Source organism: Brachycentrus maculatus, unplaced genomic scaffold (assembly GCF_059751285.1).
Source record: "Brachycentrus maculatus isolate JH-2025_06_01 unplaced genomic scaffold, ASM5975128v1 h1tg000067l, whole genome shotgun sequence".
Classification (NCBI taxonomy): domain Eukaryota; kingdom Metazoa; phylum Arthropoda; class Insecta; order Trichoptera; family Brachycentridae; genus Brachycentrus; species Brachycentrus maculatus.
Window position 1 is genome coordinate 687760 of NW_028280821.1, and position 20284 is coordinate 708043.

Sequence of the window (20284 nt, forward strand, 5' to 3'; positions counted from 1 at the left end):
ATTATAAGAGCGCCATCACAATCGATTACATTTCTTTTCAAGGTGATAAAACAAGGTAAAGGGATAAAACGATGGCGTAATTGTAAACAAAATGACCATTGTATACATAGTACAATAAAAAAATAAATGCAGATTTTTTTGTAATAAATTCTTAGCGAAGGACGCAGTAAAAAAATAAAATCATTTAAATATTACAGAAAAATAATACCAATAAAACATTTTTCATCGACTCCGCACTGTCTGTTTTCCGGTTGGGTCTATGTATTTGCATTGGAAATGTTTGTTCTTAAACGTGACGAATATACCTATTCAGATAAATAAATAATTTCAATCTGGTGGATTCACCTTCTGAAAGAAACCAACTAACAATAAATCACTCAAAAATGTAAAAAAATAAAAACAATCATACACAGAATAATAAATTAACACTGAGAATAAAAGTTCTAGCACCTTAATAGTAAGCGTACTAAATATTTGGTGTCAAATTATTATTACAATATGTATTTTGTCATCCGAGTAACCTACTCCCCGCAAACCACACTTCTACAACAGTTACTTCGCAGTCTGTAATTTATAATAATATATATATATTTAAAAAGTATATCTGCATACCCAAAGAGGTAGGTGATCACAATAATAGTTCTCCGTTATTAAATGTTACAAAGTTCACTTATCACACTTATGCCAAAGGCAGACAGAATCACTTTTTTACAGTACACGAGAGAAAACGACCCATACAATACGTGTCCAATACATATCACAGAATCTACTGGTCAATTGTTTTCAACCGAACACGTCTTTACGTAATACTACAAATAGATAACCAAAAGAATGTACGCCTTGTCTTCCCGTTTACAGTTTATAGAAAAGGCATCATTCCCAACCTCTGACGGTTGCAGCGGAAAGATTTCAACAATTCAACAGCCAAAAGTAAATAATATCATGGAACTCATCGCATCACTCGTTTATTAATTCATTTCTAACGAGACTAATTTGCGGCCGCTCAATAGGGCAAATGGGTAATCTAGCGTGCGAAGCACGCGGCAAGCGGGGGGCGGAAGACTATGAGGGCGGAGGTGGTCTGCGATCGTAGTCTCTCCGGAAGTCCCTCTCCCGCTCCGGGGGGTAGTCGGGCGGGCGGGAAGGGGGGTAGTCTCTCCAGTCGGGCGGGTAGGGCCGGTGGGGCGGGTACGCGGAGGGGTCGCCCGAGTAGTAAGCGGCCGTGCCCCCGTAGTGACTGCCGCTCATATACGCGGGATGGAATCTGAACCAAAACAAATTTGTCAAAATTAACAATATTTTAAATATATTTACGATAATAATTTTCTAAACGAAACCAGCAAATAATAAATATTTATCATCGTTATATTTTCGTCCACCTCCGTTGTGTAATGGTCAGCACGCTCAGCTACCGTACTGGAGGTCCCCGATTCGATTCCCAGGGAGGGTCAAATAAATATAAGTGATTTATTCACTCTAACATTTATTCTATATTACCCTGGACTGGTACCTGAAACGGAGAGCTGATTACCTATCCTTCATGTGTTAATGATCAAGATAACTCTGCATTTATATAATGCAGGGCCTTATGCACCATCAGGTGCGAGTAAGGGTTTAAAAAAAAGAAGGAAAAAATATAATGTGGTTACTATTTAAAAATCTGTAAAAGAGGGGCTGGCAATCATTGATAAAATTTACAATTTTATCACCTTTACTTTTCTAGCAGTATCAATTAAGTTACTATAATCACTCATAAACGAGTGGACCTAAAATAAATGAAGTTACCTTCTTTTGTCGTGTATCCGGGGGCCCCGGTCGGGGCGGTAGGAGCGGTGCGACGGCGGCAGCGCCCCGTCGAACCCGCGAGGCTCGGGCAGCGCGCGCTTGTCGGCGAAGCGGCCACCCCCCGCGCCGCCTGCCTGCGCGCCGCCCCCCCAGCGCGCGCCCCCTGCCCCGCCCCCGCTGCCCCCCGACACGCGCCGCTCCCGCTCGCGCTCCCGATCCCGCTCGCGCTCGCGATCGCGCCCCGCGTGCTCCGACTTCTTGGGAATGCGTTCTTTGTCGTCCGTTTCCTTGGTTCTAAAATTTTTAAAAAAAATCCACCAATGACAACACTATTTGAGTAAATTGTAAAGGAAAAACACTTGTTTTTTTACCACTTGAGTTTATTTTATAACTTACCCCTCTCCTGATTTATAGAACAGATAATTATTTATTATATTTTAGTTTATATTTAGACCTGAAGATGGAAGCATAGCTTCTGAAATTAGTCATCATTATAAGATAAACTCAAGTGGTAAAACTGTGTGTGGGCAAACATTTTATTTTAGGTTATAATAAAGGGTACTGAGGGAAAGAATACTATGGCTACCAAAAATATAATTAGATTAAGTGCCAATATAAAATACAACTTGTATTTGATTTTAACAGAAAACAAAAAAACAATTAATGAAAATGAGAAAAGTTAACAATAAGTAAACAATAGGTATAAAAATGTCCACCTCCGTGGTGTAATGGTTAGCATGTTTAGCCACCGTGCTGGAGGTCCGGGTTTCGATTCCCAGGGTGGGGTGAAAATAAATATTAATGATTTTACAGTAATATTTATTTAATATTACCCTAGACTGGTCCCTAAAGTGCAAGAGTGATCACCTTGCTTTCGTGTAAGTAACAATCAAGATAACACTGTGTCAATATGATGCAGTGCCTTATGCACCATTGGGTGCGAATAAGGGTTAGAAGGAAGAAGATATATATTAAATTACCTCTTATTTTCATTAGGTTCCGGTTCACATTCACCTTCCTCGAGTTTCCTCTTATTATTTGGCGCCGTAGTGAAGTTATTATTGGAAGCGGCGGTTATACTGTCCCTCTCTCTCTTGTCCTTTCTGTCCCTGTCCCGATCCCTGTCTCTGTCCCTATCTCTGTCCTTGTCCCTCTCGCGCTCTCTCCTGCCTTTCTTGTGGTTGTTCCCTACGTCCCTAAGGCCCTTTTCGTTCTGGTGGTTATTATGACTGTGGTGTTTGTGTCCGGCATTGTTGGCATTCTTAATTTTATCCTAAAACAAAATTCGTAATATTTACATTTTGACTGCCACGGCAATTTTCAGAATTCCGGTCTAAAAAGCCAATTTCACAAACAATAAAAATATCCTATTACCGTAGAACAGGGCTACTTGAACTTTGATGTGTTACTCAAGCCCGGTACAAAAAAAAATTAAATCTGTATTTGTTCTACAATAATGAACGTAGTTATGAACAATAAGTGTCACCTGTCAGGGAAACAATGAATCATGTCGATAAGTTCATTATAGTAGACCAAATACAGATCTAAATAAAAAAAATTGTACTGGGCTCAAGTAACACATCGATGTTCAAGTAGCCCCGTTCTACGGTACTTCTCGATTTGAAATATTTTTTTTATAATTATATTTTCCGTTCATATATTTTTAATTTTTTTTTCATGTAAGCCAGCATTGATTTTTTGTTCTCTTCCCAGAAGCACTGATATACTAAGAATTTTATCATAGCTGCACGAATATGTTAAGTAAACACAGTACGAGATAACTCGTAGTCGGCGTCCTAGCAAAGAACGCATTCTACAAGTTATCTCGTAGTTGGCAGTCAATGTGTTAAAAAATTTTCAAAAATTCTAACTAGACTCGTTATTATTGAAATGTAATATTATGTAAACTCACCGTATCTTTACTATTTGACTTAGATTCGATTATTTCATTTTTATCATTAGGTGCATCCGATTTTTTCAGTCCGTATTTATATAATCTGTACAATTTTTTTGCATCGAAGTTTGTAAACTTGGATACAAAATACCAAAGGTTACTTCTCCATTCCACCTTCTTGTCTTGATCGAAGTTTTCTAAACAAAGATCTATCTGGTTTCCAATCTGACGAAGGCACGCTCTGGTTCTGTTCATCTGTTCCGGTTCCGACAGGGTCTGATCGGGGTTATCGAGTGCCCTTAATGCTTTCTTTACCGGCCTCATCTTTTCTTTGCACTGGAATATTGACAAAATAAGTTAATAATCACAAAATTACGTACAATATTACAAATGCTTACACAAAAAATTAAAATTAACATTACCTCTTCAAAAACGGAAGGGTCGAGGTCACCCAAAACCTCTAAAGCTCTGGGTTCATTATTTGCGGTAAAATGCATGGGACCAGCTGGTTTTTTCTTTGTTGCATTTTTGGACTTCGGTTCCTTTCTTTCTTTTTTAACTTTTTTCTTTTCTTTTTTATCTGGTTGCGCTTCTTCCGTAGCGTGGTTATGTTGTTCTTCACTAGCCTGAAGAAGAATCAAAATGAAGTTAGTAAACAAACATGCAAATAAAAAAATATATTTAAAAAAAATTATGTAATATTTTAAATACCTTTTCAGCCTTAACTTTGACAGTCTTTTTAGATTCATCACCGGATACAGGATCTTCGTGATCGATGGTTTCTTTCGATATAACTTTTGGTTTTCTGGTATTTTTCTTTCTGATTTTTCCAGCCCTTTGGTCTTGAAGCTTTTTCAATACTTTCAATAAATACTCGGCTCTAGATTGCAAGTGCTTGGCTTGAGGTTTTCTATCGTCATTAAATAAAATTTTATCTCCTAATCCCAGACTTTGGTCCATTTTTATCGCTTCCCAAGCACTCATACCGTATTGGTAAATACCACATAGTAATTTGGAATCTTCAGCGACCCCCCATTCTATATCGAAATTTGGAACTCTCGTTCTGGAATACATGAAAAATTTATATATTGAAAACATTTTATAGAAATACAAAATAGCCGATTTGAAAAATCACCCTAAATATAAATTCAAAATACCTGAGGAAAAATTCTTAATTAATCAATTCATTCGAACCCTGGCCCCTCTGATATCTGCTCACATTCTTTATCCAACTAAGCAAGGAAGTTAACTATCTAAACACCACAAATTTACACCCTCAGCATCAACTGAAGAAGCCTCATTATGTCCAGTTCCCAGAAAGAAGTGAACAGCTTTTACAAATCGACAGCAGGTGGCAGCACAAAACACTTTAGATATGTGTCGCCTACTTTCAAAATCTGCCAGATCCATGTAAGTCGATTTTACAAAAAATGCAAAAATTCTCCGGGTAACGTTTATGTTTCAAAGATTTGTCTATCTTTAGACAAAATATTATAAAATAGAGAATTTTCCCATTTTTTTGAATTTTTTTTCAGTATTTCAAGAAAAAAAACGAGACACAAACCGTCATCTTAATTTTTGACCTATCCCCGCTCTCTGATTGGCTGATACGGGTCAGAAGGCAAGTTCCATGAATATAGAGGCATTTGAAGTACAACGCTGTAATTAAGTATTTTCAGCAGGGTTTTCAAGTATATAAATAATTTAAACAATAAAACCCACAACTAGCATTCCGATAGAGTATTAGTTTTAAAATCTTACAAAATTGGATCTGGCAGATTTTGAAAGTAAGTGACACATATATTTTCTACCTGTTATAAATTCGTATCTCTTTGTTTTTATAGTTTTATCCTCAGAAGGAATATGTATGTGAAAAGTGATAAATTACCTAAAATCAAGCTGCCACCTGAGTCTGTCCTCCCGCTCGGCCGGCAGCATCTGGTCGAGGGGGGCCATCTCCGTCTCGCACTGGCTGAGGGTCTTGGCGTTGACGGTGATGCCGCCCAGCATGAAGGTGATGCGGGCCTTCCTCTTGCCCCCCGGCGCCCCGCCCGGCCCGCCCTCCGGCGCGCCCGCCTGCTGCCCCCGGCTCTCCGCGTGGGAGAGCGAGGCGATCTGGGCCTGGCAGCGCGCCCGCAGCATCTCCCCCAGCTTCTTCAGGTCGGCCAGGGGCTTCTCTTGCAGCTCCGCGTCGCAAGCTATGTCCTCCAGACGCTTCAGAGGTGCCGAGTATTTCTTGTAGCTTTTTACGAAGCGACGAATCTGTGAATTGTATACAAAATTAAGTAACTATTTTAACAATATTGTTTGCGGGAAATGCTTAATAACTTCTTTTACATACTGTTGGTAGAGAGCGGGAAACACTTATAAGGGTTCTATTTGCTTACTTTTGGTACAGCGCGAGACGCCTAAAAATATTGTACAGATCGGAATTAGGATTGCGGTTACATGTGATTAGTATATTACCCTTATGTGTATACTAATTAGGGTCCGGGTTGATGAAAAAACTGCCCGACAAAAATGTGTTAAGAATTTGAAGAACTGAAATTATAAACCAAAAATTAAAGTTTACATATCTATTTAGCGGTATTTTCCTTTTCCTAGCTAACAATTCTTCTCCATTTCCTATTCCATATTGAGGGATATAACTCGTAGATTAAAAATTAAAATTGGATGATCGATCAATGCAGCGATATAATTATCAATTGAATTAACGGTTTTCTTCCGATGCAGTACGTACCTTATGCACCACTCGGGTGTAGTCAGGGACTAGAAGAAAAGATGCCCTTACCTCAATGTCAGTGAAGCCCTTGATCCGCTCCCTCGCAGAGGCTGCGGGACGTCCCCTCTTCCTTGGGCGGTCCCACCCCCCCTCCCCCTCTCCGTCCCCTCCCTCCTCCCACCCGCCCTCTTCAGACCCGCTACCTTCTCCCTCGCTCTCTTCTTCACCAGCGCCAGTCTTGCGTTTCTTTCCTCGACCTGAGGAATATAACTATTAACGTGGATTCTCACTATTCCCATATCATTTTATTTATTGTTTCGGCATTCACTTTGTGGTAAGACATGATTAAATTGTAAATGAAAACACTTGTTTTTTACCACCTGACTGTTATATTTATTTTCAATGTGTTTTCATTTACAATTTATTTCCATATTAGCCTATTTTTAAAGGACAAGCGGAATGGAACTAACAATAGCTAACCAATATATATATATAGTAAAACTAAAGAACCGTAATACATACAGAAGAAAAAAATGTATGTGTCTATGAAATATATAAATTTAAAAAAATTATATTAAAAAAAATGCACATGCTTTGCCATGGGTTTAATGCTGTTTATGTTGCCGCTCGGAATGAAACATTTCACGAGAATTATTTTGAATACGTTGCAGTATTTGTAATGCAAGTAATTAGTAGTCACCTTCGTCACTTTGTTGAATCTGCTGAAGCGTTTTCCGAGACCTCGGTGGTAAGTAAAGGTCTTCCATTTCCTTGGTCTTCTCTTCTTCTTGTATTGCTTTTCTAAAATCTTCAGGAATAATGTCGTCCTGTAAAGATTTATAGTACAATCCATTAGTAAACACAAAACATATTTAATACAAAATAGTAGTGAAAATCGTTGACAGGCAAATTATCCCACTGTCTGGGAACGTGTAAGGGAATAACCAAAGAAAGTTTTCGGCTTATCTACCTAGACCAGGAAAATGCAGTGTTAGCTGCAGTAGTCAAATATATACTCAAGGAATACTCTGATTTACCCAAAATTGTTTCAATATTTTTATCATAATTTTGATGATAACCATTTTTTTTTAATATAACAATGATGCTTTTATTAAAAGAATATAGTGTTCCATGCTGTTGTAAAAATCTAAGAACTACATACCCAATCTTTGGTCTCTTCATCAGGTTCCTCCTTCAGGTCGTCAGTTTTCTCCTCATCGAAGGCGAAGCTGGCTACTTTAAAAGCAGAAAGCAGCTCATCTCCCACCATTGTCGGTGCTTCATCACGAGTTTCGGCTCTTCTTAAGATTTCATCAATATCACACTAAAGAACATAAGAAATATGATAAATTCCAGATATTTAATGGAACTAATAACACTAGTGTTACACTCTCAAATGTCATCGACATTATTCATGTATTTATTTGTTGCACAATAGATGACAAATTACTGGTATAATTAGGGAAAGAAAGGAAAATTAAAACTAAAATCTGTACATTTATACAAAATCTTCTAAAAAATACCATTAATAGGAATGATTTTTTGAATTTATAAAATATGTAAATTAAACATGATATCTTTCTTTAGTCACTTTTTGATAAACTACATTGAAATGATCACCCTGTTTTAGGGCTAATTAATCCATTTTGCATACTTCTTTGAGTATTTGACGTTGTTAACTTTTGAATCACAAAAGATTAAAAAAATACTCACAACAGGCTCCTCATCCCCATCCTCATCATCCTTGAACAATTCCTCAGCACCAAACTTCAGTATAGCGTTGAGGTCCTCCTTGTTGAAGGGCGTGCTGTTAGAGGAACCGGCCCCCTTCTTGTCAAGAACAGTCCTACCGGTCGTGTCCATACGTTGTATAACCAGATGGTCCAAAACCATTTTCCGTTTTGCTCTTTCCACTATTTCTTCTTCAACAGATCTCGCAGTGACCAGTCGGTAAATGTTTACCTGGAAAAACAAACCGCTTTATTAACGAAATATTACCTTCCCCGTAATAACAAAGGCGATTTTGAGGAACACGATTTATTACCTGATTTTTTTGTCCTATTCTATGCGCTCTAGCTTGAGCTTGAAGATCATTTTGGGGATTCCAATCCGAATCAAATATTATCACAGTATCGGCAGTTGCTAAATTAATTCCTAAACCTCCCGCTCGAGTCGACAGCAGGAAACAAAAATCCTGTTGAAAACGGAACCGTTAATATGTGCGTGCCAGGGAGAGCCACCATAATACGCAATATGTTACATAACTTACTACAGAGCCTTCGGCGTTGAAGTGGTCCAACGCTTGTCTTCTCAGTTCCCCCTTAATGCTTCCGTCCAGACGTTGAAACGGAAAGTGTCTCTTGGTGAGGTATTCCGCCAGGATATCCAGCATCCGAACCATTTGGGAAAAAATAAGTACTCGATGTCCCGTTTCACGTAATCTACACAATAGTTTATCTAAAAGCACCAGTTTCCCGGAACCCCTCAGTAGTTGCTGCACGACATCCTCGTGAGAGGTTCTGGCTTCGTACTCGATCGGTTTAGTTAACAAAGCGTGATTGCAACACTTCTTCAGTTCAACAACGATATTGAGGAAGGTGTTGGTCGAACCTTTAACGCCCTTACGCAGAGCGCTATAATTTTTTGTTAAGATCCACTTATAATATTGCTTTTGTATCGAAGTCATTTCGACTCTTAAAATTTGTTCTACTTTTGCAGGTAAGGATTTCTCGACGTCCTTCTTCTGTCTTCTTAAAATAAACGGTTCCAACTGCTTATGTAATTTAGAATAGCCCCTTTGGGCGGAGTTTTCGTGATCTTTTTCAAATTCTTCCCAAGTCGTGAATCTGAAATGTTAGTAATATTGTTTAGATTCCAATAAATAATTTAAATATAATACATCTTAATTTAAATATAGTGACCAAATAAAAACATACTTATGAGGCATAATAAAATGTAGCAGCGCCCAAAGCTCCTTAAGTGAATTTTGCAGGGGAGTTCCCGTAATTAGCAGTCTATGATTTGTATCAAATTCTTTCAATGCTTTATATAGAAGAGAATCATCATTTTTCAACCTGAAAAAGATCAATAAACACTTTTTTTTAATAATAAATAAAGGCATTTATGAAAATGCCTGCAACGAATATATACAAAAAAACTGATTAAAAGATAATCATAAATAAAAATAAATAAATAAAAATAAGAAACAGCTTCTACACCATCTTCAACCTACAACATCTCAATAACACAACTCTAGGCTTAGCTTCACATATGGTGTTTGAAAATTATGCGGAATGCATCAAAACACGTGTCACAATAGGTTTTAAGAAAAAGTGGTATTTATCAAGTAAAACTTAAATTAAAAATTAATATTTACCTATGTGCTTCATCAACCAGCAGTGCAGCCCAACTAAAGGAACCTAGGAACAGTCTGTCTTTTAATACTATTTCATATGTGGTTAAAATTGTGTTAAATTTTAACCGTTTGGAACTGGCGAAATCCCATTCGTATTGCCTGATCTGAAATTAATTAGGAAAAATGTTTAAATAATTCACAAACCCCTCTTTATTTCTAAGGATGAATGAAGCAAAATGAGCAGACTTACAATTTCTCGAGATGAAACATCACCAAGGTAGGTAACCACATTGATTTCGGGAGCCCACAGCTGGAACTCTCGCTGCCAAGCAGTCATCGTACTCAAAGGGACCACACACAGGTAAGGCCCGTGCATGGATTGGGCATGGAAGAGATAATTTAGAAAGCATATGGTCTGTAAAAAATTAAAATATTAAGATCATAACCTAATAAAAACAGAATTATTTAAACAAAGACAAATTTGTTAGAAGGATATTTGATGGTACTCAGTGATGCTGTTAAAATTTGACATTGTAATGAAGAGTCCATACAAAAAAGATACTAGGCCAGTTCTTGCACTCCATATCCTACCGTTATTCAGCTAAAGTTATCATATTTCCAAATAAATTACTGGCACTCAGAAATTGTGTGCCAAAAAAAAAACATGGTAATAATCAGTATTTAAATGCTATTGAAGAATCTAAGCAATTACCTGGATAGTTTTACCCAAGCCCATCTCATCGGCCAGAATAACAGAATTCTCTTTGCACCAAGCGTGAACCATCCAATTCAAGCCGTCCATTTGATAATCTCTCAAAATCAAAGCCTAAAAAAAATAATCCTAATTAAATACAAAAAGGAATAAAAAAAAAAAAAATACACAACAGTTTTATTAACCTTGGGCTCATGTTGATTATAGTGATTTTTCATCAAATCCTGACATTGAAGCTTGTTAAAAAAAATAAACTGGCATCATTCCACGAAGAAATATTTTGGCAACAAGCCAAGATATATATTTAAAAAGAATACTAAGGTGACAATTACCTTATCACCTCCCATGTATTCCGGTTGTCCCAGGATTTGGTGAAACTTGGGTCTATACTTGAGCGCTTTACAATGCCTGGAAGGAGTTGTTTTGGAGTCTTCTCGCATTCTAAATTCTTCAATCTTTTTAGGCCATTTCTTGCAGATGAGCACTGAATCTTCCCAGGTGGCTTCGAAATAGGGGAGTGACTCCCATTTGCAATAGTAATCAGTGCCACTACCATCATCACGGATGTGTTGCGCTAGGGAAAAATACCAATTTGATAAATCCATTAAATAGAGCTTCATTAACTATCATTCAGCTGCACTATTCTGAGGATACCGCTACTGAGAAATCTACTCAATGCTATAACCGAAAGTACTTGAATACTTAAAAGACTGACATGACTCGGATTAAGGTTGCCTTATTTTTCCGGGAACCCACTGGAACATACTAAAAGATGTCAAAATATTATCACAGGCAGGACTCACAAAAATTATTAACAATAGGGGAGAATTCACGCTCCTGTTTTCAAATTTTCAGGAACTTTTAGTACATCCATACATTTTCGACATCGACATGTCGGGACATCACAGTCAATAACGGCGACATGTCGATGCACCGGGATTATTGGCAACCCTCAAATAAATCCTCCAACACATGTTTAACAATGCTTCAAAGATATCAGTGTTGTTTGCAAAATTAAAATGATCCAACATTGAGCCACTAAATGAAGGTGATAGATTACAAAGTATTTGATAACATAGCCCTTGGATAAATTGCTGAAATTCTTACCTATTATTCTCTCCACATTATAATAACTTTTAAGGAGTTCTTGTTGTAATTCTAATTGGCATTCAAAGTAATCAATATCTTCCGGACCAGCATGCTTTCTCCACCAAGCGAGGTCGGCCTCTTTCTTCACAAAGTTTTCCAATTTTTTCATCCCTTTGACCTTTTGGTCCTTCAAGGTCTGTTCAGATTCCCACGTGTTGTGAATATGCGACCAATCTTTCCACTTGATCAGGTACTGAGGCTCTACAGAATCCATGTCGTTTGAATCCACATCGGCATTCGGATCACCATTTTCTTCTACATAGTAACATGTTGTTTTATTCCCGGTAACTGAAATCAAATACTATAAATTAATGTCATTCTTATAAATAATCTCAAAGTAATAAATTTTATGACTTCAGTATGGATATTTTGTCCGGCTCTAGTGTAGTGGTTGGCGCACTAGGCTACCATGCTGGAGGTCCTGGGGTTCAATTCCCACGAGGGTCAAAACAAATATTAGTGAATTTTCAATATGAATAATATTTATTTAATATGACCCTGGACTGGTATCTGAAGTGGAAGGCTAATCACCTCTCCTTCGTGTATTTAATGGTCAAGATAAACACTGTTTCTGTACGATGCAGTGCCCTATGCACCATTGGGTGCAGATAAGAGTTAGAAGAAGATGGATATGTAATATGTAAATATATATATTCTGTGCATACCTCCTTTCTTCCCCCACCGATGGGCAAGCACCCTCTCGATAGTTTCACTCTTGTCCTCTTCTAGCGGCGGCTCAGGCTCTCCCCCTTCCACCTCCAGTAGATCCGAAGAGTCAGTCTTCTCATCCTCACTAGCTTCCTTATAACTAACTGTGGCGGTACTTGCTACACGGCGTGACACTGCTCTAAAATACCAATGACCATACATTAAAAATATATTTATATTGATTTACATTCAAATAAGTACATAATAAATTGTAGGAGGTACATGCGCAGAACTGAATGCAATTGCGCATTTATTTTTCAGGTTAAAATTACTATCGGAAATACCATTGTTCAAATTTATTGTCCTTACTATTGTTAAATTTTTTTTAAATGTCATCATAATTTTTGTTTTGAATGGCTGAATCTTCTATTGAATCAATTTTTAATTGGTTATATTATAATAATAAATTTTAAATAAAAAAAAGCTCCTAAAAAGTGATAAATATATTTGATTGTCACAATACTATGTCCGAAATCATTAATTGCCAAATTTCAAAGCCATATAATTGTAGAAATGGGATTGAGGGAAACCAATTTGTATTTAGTTTGACTTCACAAAACCCGTGCTAACGCATGACTGATCCCAGACAATGAAATTTCCGGGCCTCAAGATGTTATTCCCGATACCATGACTGCATTAAAGTAACTCCAATACCCCAGAAAATGCTCTCCACAAATAAGAAAATCATGCTGAAGACATGGCATTAAGTATACAACGCAATGTGTTGCTTACGTTTTTGTATATTTTTTTTAAAATAGGAATATCGCCCAATAGATGACCTTTTACTCATTTAATTAACGATCAAGTTGATATACCATCAACCAAATGCAACTTGCCATGAGATGCAGATAAGTGTCAAGCGAAGGCTCAATATTTTCCAATTTAAATTTCAAGACAAAATATCCTAAAAATCCACAATAAAGTTTACAATTTGTGTCCATCACATCTGTATTCCGTTTAGTTATATCTACATACCTTTTAGTCTCATCATCGCTACTTTCATTAGTTTCATCATCACTAGAGTATCTATTTCTTCTTCGAGGGGGTTTTTTTTTTAAAGGGATTTTCTTTTGCCCGGGCCTTTTACTCGGGGGTGGCGGGGGTGGGTGACTCTCCGTGTCACTACCCGAACTATCGGAATTCCAATTATCAGATCCACTGAAACAGAAACAAAATTATAAAAATGGGTATGCCCACACTATTTAGGCAAGAAAAAAAATACGCAAATTTGAGTTATTTATATCATGCATGTCAGACCTCGGTTCTTAATGCATGTTTGTTCTGTAACCCCCTAGTGCATGTTGGTCCTCGGGTTGGCTAAAATTGCATGTGATAAACATTGTGTAGTTTTAAGTGTGTGAATAGTGCTATGGTGGTGAAGGGTAGTATTGTTTGCATGCTGTGGTAGTGATTGTCCTGACGAAGAGACGGGTACATCTCGAAACCGGTAGACATTAAAAATCTCGGTGATTGGTTTTTTACTAATATTACTAAGATTTTTGTAAAAAAAATATAAGAGTTATTTATAATACCTTTTTTTTTTAAATGTCCTTTGTAAAGGCTTTGCCCTATCACTCGAATCACTATCGATCAACTTCAACCTTTCAGGTTCTCTACGAGATCTTGCTGATCTTCTGATGCAGTATATGTCAGGATTCTCTTCCCAGGGTTCGGAGCCGGACTTGGACCTTCTGCTGTTCCCCGATCTGTTGGAGGACCTCTTTTCCGGAGAGGACATGCTCTCCGAAAGGTCTCCGACGAGGGAATTTTCTTCCGACTTGGGTGAAGCATCTCTTTGCGGTGAGGAGTTAACTTTGACCGAACCGTTCTCCTCGTCAGATCCTGATCCTGACCTGGAATGAGAGCGCGACCTAGACTTCGACCTAGATCTGGACCTAGACCTATTCGAACCGGATCTTGATCCTGAACCGGAACTAGATGAACTGGATCCGGAGTCACTACAAAAAAAAATAGCAAATGCACACAAATACTAGATTTTCATTCATTTCATTCAAACCCTTATCCCCACCCCAATGGTGCATAGGGCACTGCATCATATAAACGCAGTGTTATCTTGATCGTTAACACATGAAGGAAAGGTGACCAGCCCTCCACTTCCGGTACCAGTCCAAGGTAATATTGAATAAATATAAGAGTGAAAAAATCACTTATATTTATTTGACCCACCCTGGGAATCGAACCCGGGACCCCCAGTACGGTAGCCGAGTGTGCTGACCATTATACTACGGAGGCGGACAAATACTAGATTTAACCCCCGATTTATCAAGATATTATAAATATCTTAACAGGAAAAAAAATATTAAAAGGGACTATAGAAGTATAGACATTTACAGAGCTAACAACCTGTTATAGGCTGGTTTAAGTGGTCACTTTATACATTGCGTAACATTTACTATTCAGCCTTTGATCGATAAATAGATTCTTATTAAATTAAATATGAAAACAAGTTCCAGAAAACAAAGCAATATGGACGTTCAATCATGGGTAGATTGGTGAATGTTACGACACATGATCACTCAAACCAACGAGTGATAGGCAAGCCCTTTAAATTATAGATGTGATGAATGGGTGGCAGTCAATTTTCAGTTACCAGGTTGTTACTTTTTCTCAAATTATATTTTATGCCAGCATGAGTTTTTGATGTCAAATATATTAGGAGCTAGAAACACGCAACCAAATTAGTGCACTAATCGACATGATCAGCTTTAAGTTAATCCAAAAACTGAATCAAGTTACAACTTCTAGTAAAGAAGTGATTATTTAATTTAGATTTTTTTATTGATTGCCCATCTTCAATATTCTCTCCTCGTAAATTTCTTCATCTCCATCGAGACATCCATAAACATCTTGAAAACAAAATATTAAATTCAATTTGTATTAAAAAATTTAATCACCTGTCAGATCCGGAGCCAGAACCGGAAGAATTACTTTTGCTAGCATTATTACTACCCGACTCGCTTCCTGATTCTGTCATGCATCCTTTCTGCAATACAAAGATTCATAAATAAAAATTTAAAATACAAAATAGAAAGTCACAGCAATACTCATATATTTGAACAAGTATTGAGACCAAAGTAATTTGAAAACCTCTGCATATTTCAATTACGCCTATGTTAATCAATAATGAAAATTAACCCTTAGAGTGCGAACCGTCGACAGGTGGACTCTCTATTAATGCGTATAAATATGTGTATATATTATATATACTATAAATTAATGCGTATATGCGTCGGAATACCGACTATTGCGCAATTTGATTTAGGTATCGACCTGTACGGACGTGTCTTACCGCGCGCATGTATAACGTTTTTGATAAGTTAGTAAGATTTATAAATAACCATTTAAAATTATTTTGCTGTGAATTAAACATTGGTTTTTGTATTTTTTTAAGTAAAAGTTTTTTATTTCTACCTACAAAATGTCAAATTCGTCAAGTAGCGATGATGAAAAGCAATTAGCTATTTATTACCAGTAACAAAAACCACTTTGAACCTTCATATAATTCAATGTCATGAGGAATTGTTCAATTTCAGTAAAGAAATAAAATACTAAATTTATCTAAAATCAATGAATTTCCTAGCGTAACTTATTACGAGAAAACTAAAAATTCAAATATTTCAATAATAAAAAAATATTATGAAAAGTCAATTACTTAATGATCCTTTTGTCAAATTTCTATCAACTATCAATAGATAACTATAAGGTTATAAACCATCATGTCCAAATAGTACACGTTCCATATAACCAGAAATAGTTTGTTTTAAAAAAAACCTATACATATAAAAAAATATCATTAATGTGACCACAATATACTAAATTTAAGATAATATTTTTAAATAACGGTAATGTATTCACTACCAACCATAATTAATGAAAAAAATTTAAATTAGATAATTTTTTTTAAAATAATTTCATATTATTTTAGTTGCATACCAATTTTCAGTAATATTGTTAATTATTGCAAAAAAAAAAGTGATAAAAAAAACAGATAGTTTCTCACTAAAAACCACTAAAAATGTATCGTAATATAAATATTCCGATGAAATTGGTTATCGGATGAATGTATTTTTTTCAATAATGCATGGTTTTTTTAAAAAAATAATGTATTTTAATAGTTGCTAGGGATTGATCAAACAGAATAGTTTTTAAAAAAAACTTCATTCATTGAAAAGTTATCGACAAACAATTGGAACAACAAAAATAAAAAATAAATGTATATATTTTTCCAAAAATCCAATAAGCTGGGTACTGCAAAATAATGTTAAAAAACCTATTCCCACTTATTGCCTCATTATACAAATAATTTAAACGTTTCACTGGGACTGAAGACAGATGACCTGTTTCCGGGAAGAATGTATGAAGATCCCTGAGGTTAAAAATTTCAAAAATTGCTGAAAAAAATAGGAGAATTCATACAAATTCCCAAGCAACATCTTAAAGGAAGTTCACATCGAAATGAAGGAATACAGGAGCTCACTGATGATAATAACAAAATCTAAAAGCTAATATATACAATAGGAATTAATAATATTGAGGTTATATCTCAAGCAAGTGTATATTTCAACATAAAATTGTGAAAAAGGGTCCACTTTAGATTTTCATGAATTTGGGGTCATATGAAAGGCAAAAGAACAATGTACATTTTTCAATTGAAAAAGCAATGGAACAACGATGTTTTCATTGATAAATTAATATTTTTATAATGTAAACAAGCCTAAGAAGAGACAAAAAGCATGAAAACTACAATATATGCCGAGAGCCACACCCTATGAAAAAACCCGGAAGAGATCGATTGTAGGTGAAAAAAACAATGCAAAAAAGCACAGGGAATATTAAAAAACAAATATAATAAGGGCATTTAACTGTAAAACCTACCTGGTGCATTTTGTGACAGAGGAATAAAGTTTGTCGATTATTATATAACTGCGTGAGCCGAATGGGTTAAAATACAATTAAAACGATAAACCGAAACTAAAAGATTCATTTAAAATCATTTGTAAAAACCCTTATTTACTGTATAAAGGATAAAAAGAGTAACGAATATTTTTCACTTCACGAATGCTGACTGACGCCATTTTGTGAAATGGTAAAAATCAGATTGATGACGACTATTTCTTAACTAGATTTTTCGTGTAATTTTCATTAAAATGTATATATTTGACAGTAAACAACTACGAATATTTGTAGATACTATAATATACACACGCGTAATGTAGGTTAATGCACTCAGATACTCGTCAGACACAGAGTAAGTAAACCGAATGACCAGCGATGTCAGCCATATTGACTTTTCTCAGCTCGTCTTGGCTGTGCGATTTCCGTTTCCCAACTGTGTTGCCATATTTCAGTAAAAAACAAATAATTATATTATTAAATCGGGGTTTGAAGTAAATTGATTTAGCATTCAAACTAAACAATTAAATAATAAATAAATAAAATCAAACAAACGTTTAAATCATCTTTTTTTTTAATTAGTGGAAAATCTTGTTTCTGTTTTATTTTTTTTAATATATCAATATGAAATTAACAACACGCTGATTATTTGGGATGTCTATTTGACATAGAGAAGGGGTTTGATCGATAATTTCGGAGGGAAATCATCCTGGCGGCTACGTTCGGGAGAGATAATGGGGGGAATGCCGTGGATTTCTCTCGCGGGGCGGTGAATACGAATTCCGGGAACTCGATTATCCGCGGAAAAGGAAGTCTCGTGTAACGTGTTACCCCGCTATGTATATTAATATCGCGCTTGTTAAGTTCTAATCTGAATGAATTTAATCTTTGTTTATTTGAGCCCGGAGGAAGTATGCATCGAATTGAATACAATTACAATCAAGATAAAGGTAAAAGGGGGAAGGATAATTAAAACTTGAATGTTTCATGTACCTGGTTTAATCGATTAAGTAAACATATTATTAAAATGACTTACCCTAGATTACAACACTTAGAAAATAGCTTATACTAAACGAAAGGTCCTTAACACAGTCCAAAGTTCACTTTCCTAGCTCATGTCTTGTTCACAGATTCACTTAACGAAACACAGTAACGAAGATTGAGGATTGGTCCATAGTTATGAGCCATGAACGGCTCCGGGGTTGTGGAATCCCGTTGGGCGTGACGGCCACAGGTTGTAGGCTGGGCGGTCTTCGAGGGGCAGGAATCTGGTGTTCCTGGAGGGGCAGGAATCTAGTGTTCCTGGGTGGACGGCGGACGTCCTAGATGAGCAGTTCCTTCGCTGTTGGAAAGAATCTGGCGTTTCTATGTGAAGGATGAGGGATGAGGCATCTTCGCGGCTGGAAGATGGCCTTGTAGCGCTGGCTATATCGTGTCTTGGAGAAATGAACACTTTTCACTTCACACGATTTCTACTGCGAGAGGGTAGTTACAAAGGGCGGCTTAATATTTATGATCGTAGCTTTGGGTCTGTGGGTCGGCCCGTTTTTAACGACCCTAGACGCGGACGCCGAAATGCATTATTGCTAACGGCCGAAAATTCCCTAATTGCCGGTCTTACCCATCGTAAACATTGATGGTATGTTATCATTGTTCCGAAGAAAAATTCTTTTACAATTCGAAATAGTAAAATATATTTTTCTAAAGAAAGGTTAGGCTTCGAAGAAACCCGCCGTCGTTTTATTATTATTTTTTTTTGTCTGATAACGAACAAATGATTTATCTGCGCGCCTAGAAGTGAAAATTTTAATGGGAAGAAAAACGATTTTTAATGTAATATTTTAAACACCCAGATTATGCAATATATCAAAATGAAGCTCTCAGGCGTGTAGTAAGTTGATTTACTTAGCAAATATATAATATAAAAGTTATTGTCCGAAAAACATAAGCAGGAGAAAAGAAAAATGTTTTCAAATCCTACAATAACAAAAATATCAAACGAAAATATTATTTTTCATTTATTCTGAAATCAAAGTATTTTGTTTGTTTGTTTGACAAGGCCTGCCTAAGTCATTGATTGTACGATATCAACAATGTAATATTGTAAGTCTACCGATGAATTATTTATTTTTAGAAAAATACATTTGATTTATTCAAACTAAACAATGTATTTTTTAAAAATTGCGTTGCTTTTGTGGACAGAGGTGACTTTCTGAACAGCACTTTCGACAAACGAACGCAGTACTAGTATATAATCTTTGAACGCAATAATCTTTGAACGAACGTATTGACGGGTTATGCAGAATTTGCGCAAATTAATCTATGGTTTTATTTGTGACGTGCGGTGTGCTGGAGACAGATAAACATACATAAACGTACAATTATTTGGTATTTGGAGAAAACCAATAAACATTCACGATCGATCGTCATATCCAGTACTTTACTGTTTATATTATGCTTTAATGGTTGATAACCCGATGTTTATTGATTTTGAATTTGTTTATTAGTAGTATAAGCATACAAAGAAAAAATATTTTTGGAAAATATATATGTATTGTTAAAATCATCGTTCTTAAATCTATGTTATGAATTATCGATTAATTAAATTTGTAAAATTTGTGACATTTGACAGATTTTTTATTTTAATGAATTTTTAGTTTATGTTGGGAATTCTATCAATAAAAAGGCCACAGGCACTTTTCATCATTGTTACATTTTATCCTTCAATATCACAAATAAATTATTTGTTCATTCCATAAAAAGTATTAATCAGGTTTTACAATGAAATAACAGTTAATGTCAAAATATTTATTTAGTACTTGTAATCAAAGTGTTATTCTATTACAAATAAATAAAATTATATTAGTCCTCTTTTGCAACATCTTGAGGAGATAATTTTGCTTATTACAATTGTTGTAAATCCTAAAAGAGCACTCCCTCCGCATACATATGCTAATATCTCCCTGTAATACTGAGGACAGTCAGATTGGTTCTCGCATTTGCTAAAAGAAGAAAAAAAAACAAAATGAAATAATGTTCCACCAA

General features: G+C 36.0%; 2 protein-coding genes across 3 annotated transcripts in view; both read right to left on the reverse strand.

The window, feature by feature from the left end:
• Positions 1 to 623: 623 nt before the first annotated feature.
• Positions 624 to 17641, reverse strand: Chd1 (chromodomain-helicase-DNA-binding protein 1). The gene is made up of 24 exons (XM_088256797.1): positions 17222 to 17641; positions 15241 to 15329; positions 13858 to 14283; positions 13301 to 13483; positions 12283 to 12464; positions 11576 to 11905; positions 10801 to 11042; positions 10469 to 10582; positions 10007 to 10171; positions 9778 to 9920; positions 9338 to 9475; positions 8671 to 9247; positions 8446 to 8595; positions 8115 to 8363; positions 7564 to 7725; positions 7102 to 7228; positions 6471 to 6658; positions 5568 to 5941; positions 4391 to 4742; positions 4102 to 4305; positions 3698 to 4015; positions 2766 to 3058; positions 1786 to 2079; positions 624 to 1264 (listed from the first exon to the last, which is right to left on the reverse strand). The coding sequence occupies exons 1-24, from the start codon at positions 17228 to 17230 to the stop codon at positions 1063 to 1065; spliced, it is 5511 nt and encodes a 1836-aa protein (XP_088112923.1). The 5' UTR covers positions 17231 to 17641; the 3' UTR covers positions 624 to 1062.
• Positions 17642 to 20037: 2396 nt separating this feature from the next.
• The window catches only part of LOC148311329 (major facilitator superfamily domain-containing protein 12-like), a 291504-nt gene continuing 291257 nt past the window's right edge, over positions 20038 to 20284 (reverse strand). The window contains exon 11 of one of the 2 annotated variants that reach the window (XM_088256799.1): positions 20038 to 20241. In XM_088256799.1, the coding sequence (XP_088112925.1) occupies positions 20097 to 20241 (145 nt within the window). In that variant the 3' untranslated portion in view covers positions 20038 to 20096. The remainder of the gene's footprint in view (positions 20242 to 20284) is intronic. The other variant, XM_088256800.1, reaches the window with a different exon arrangement.

Excerpts from the sequence above, each read along its gene's own strand:
- Chd1 (XM_088256797.1), bottom strand. Across the intron at positions 12,465-13,300 it reads AGCGATGATGAGACTAAAAG|AGCAGTGTCACGCCGTGTAG; the intron begins GTATGTAGATAT and ends TTGGTATTTTAG. Across the intron at positions 5,942-6,470 it reads AGGGCTTCACTGACATTGAG|ATTCGTCGCTTCGTAAAAAG; the intron begins GTAAGGGCATCT and ends TACAATTCACAG.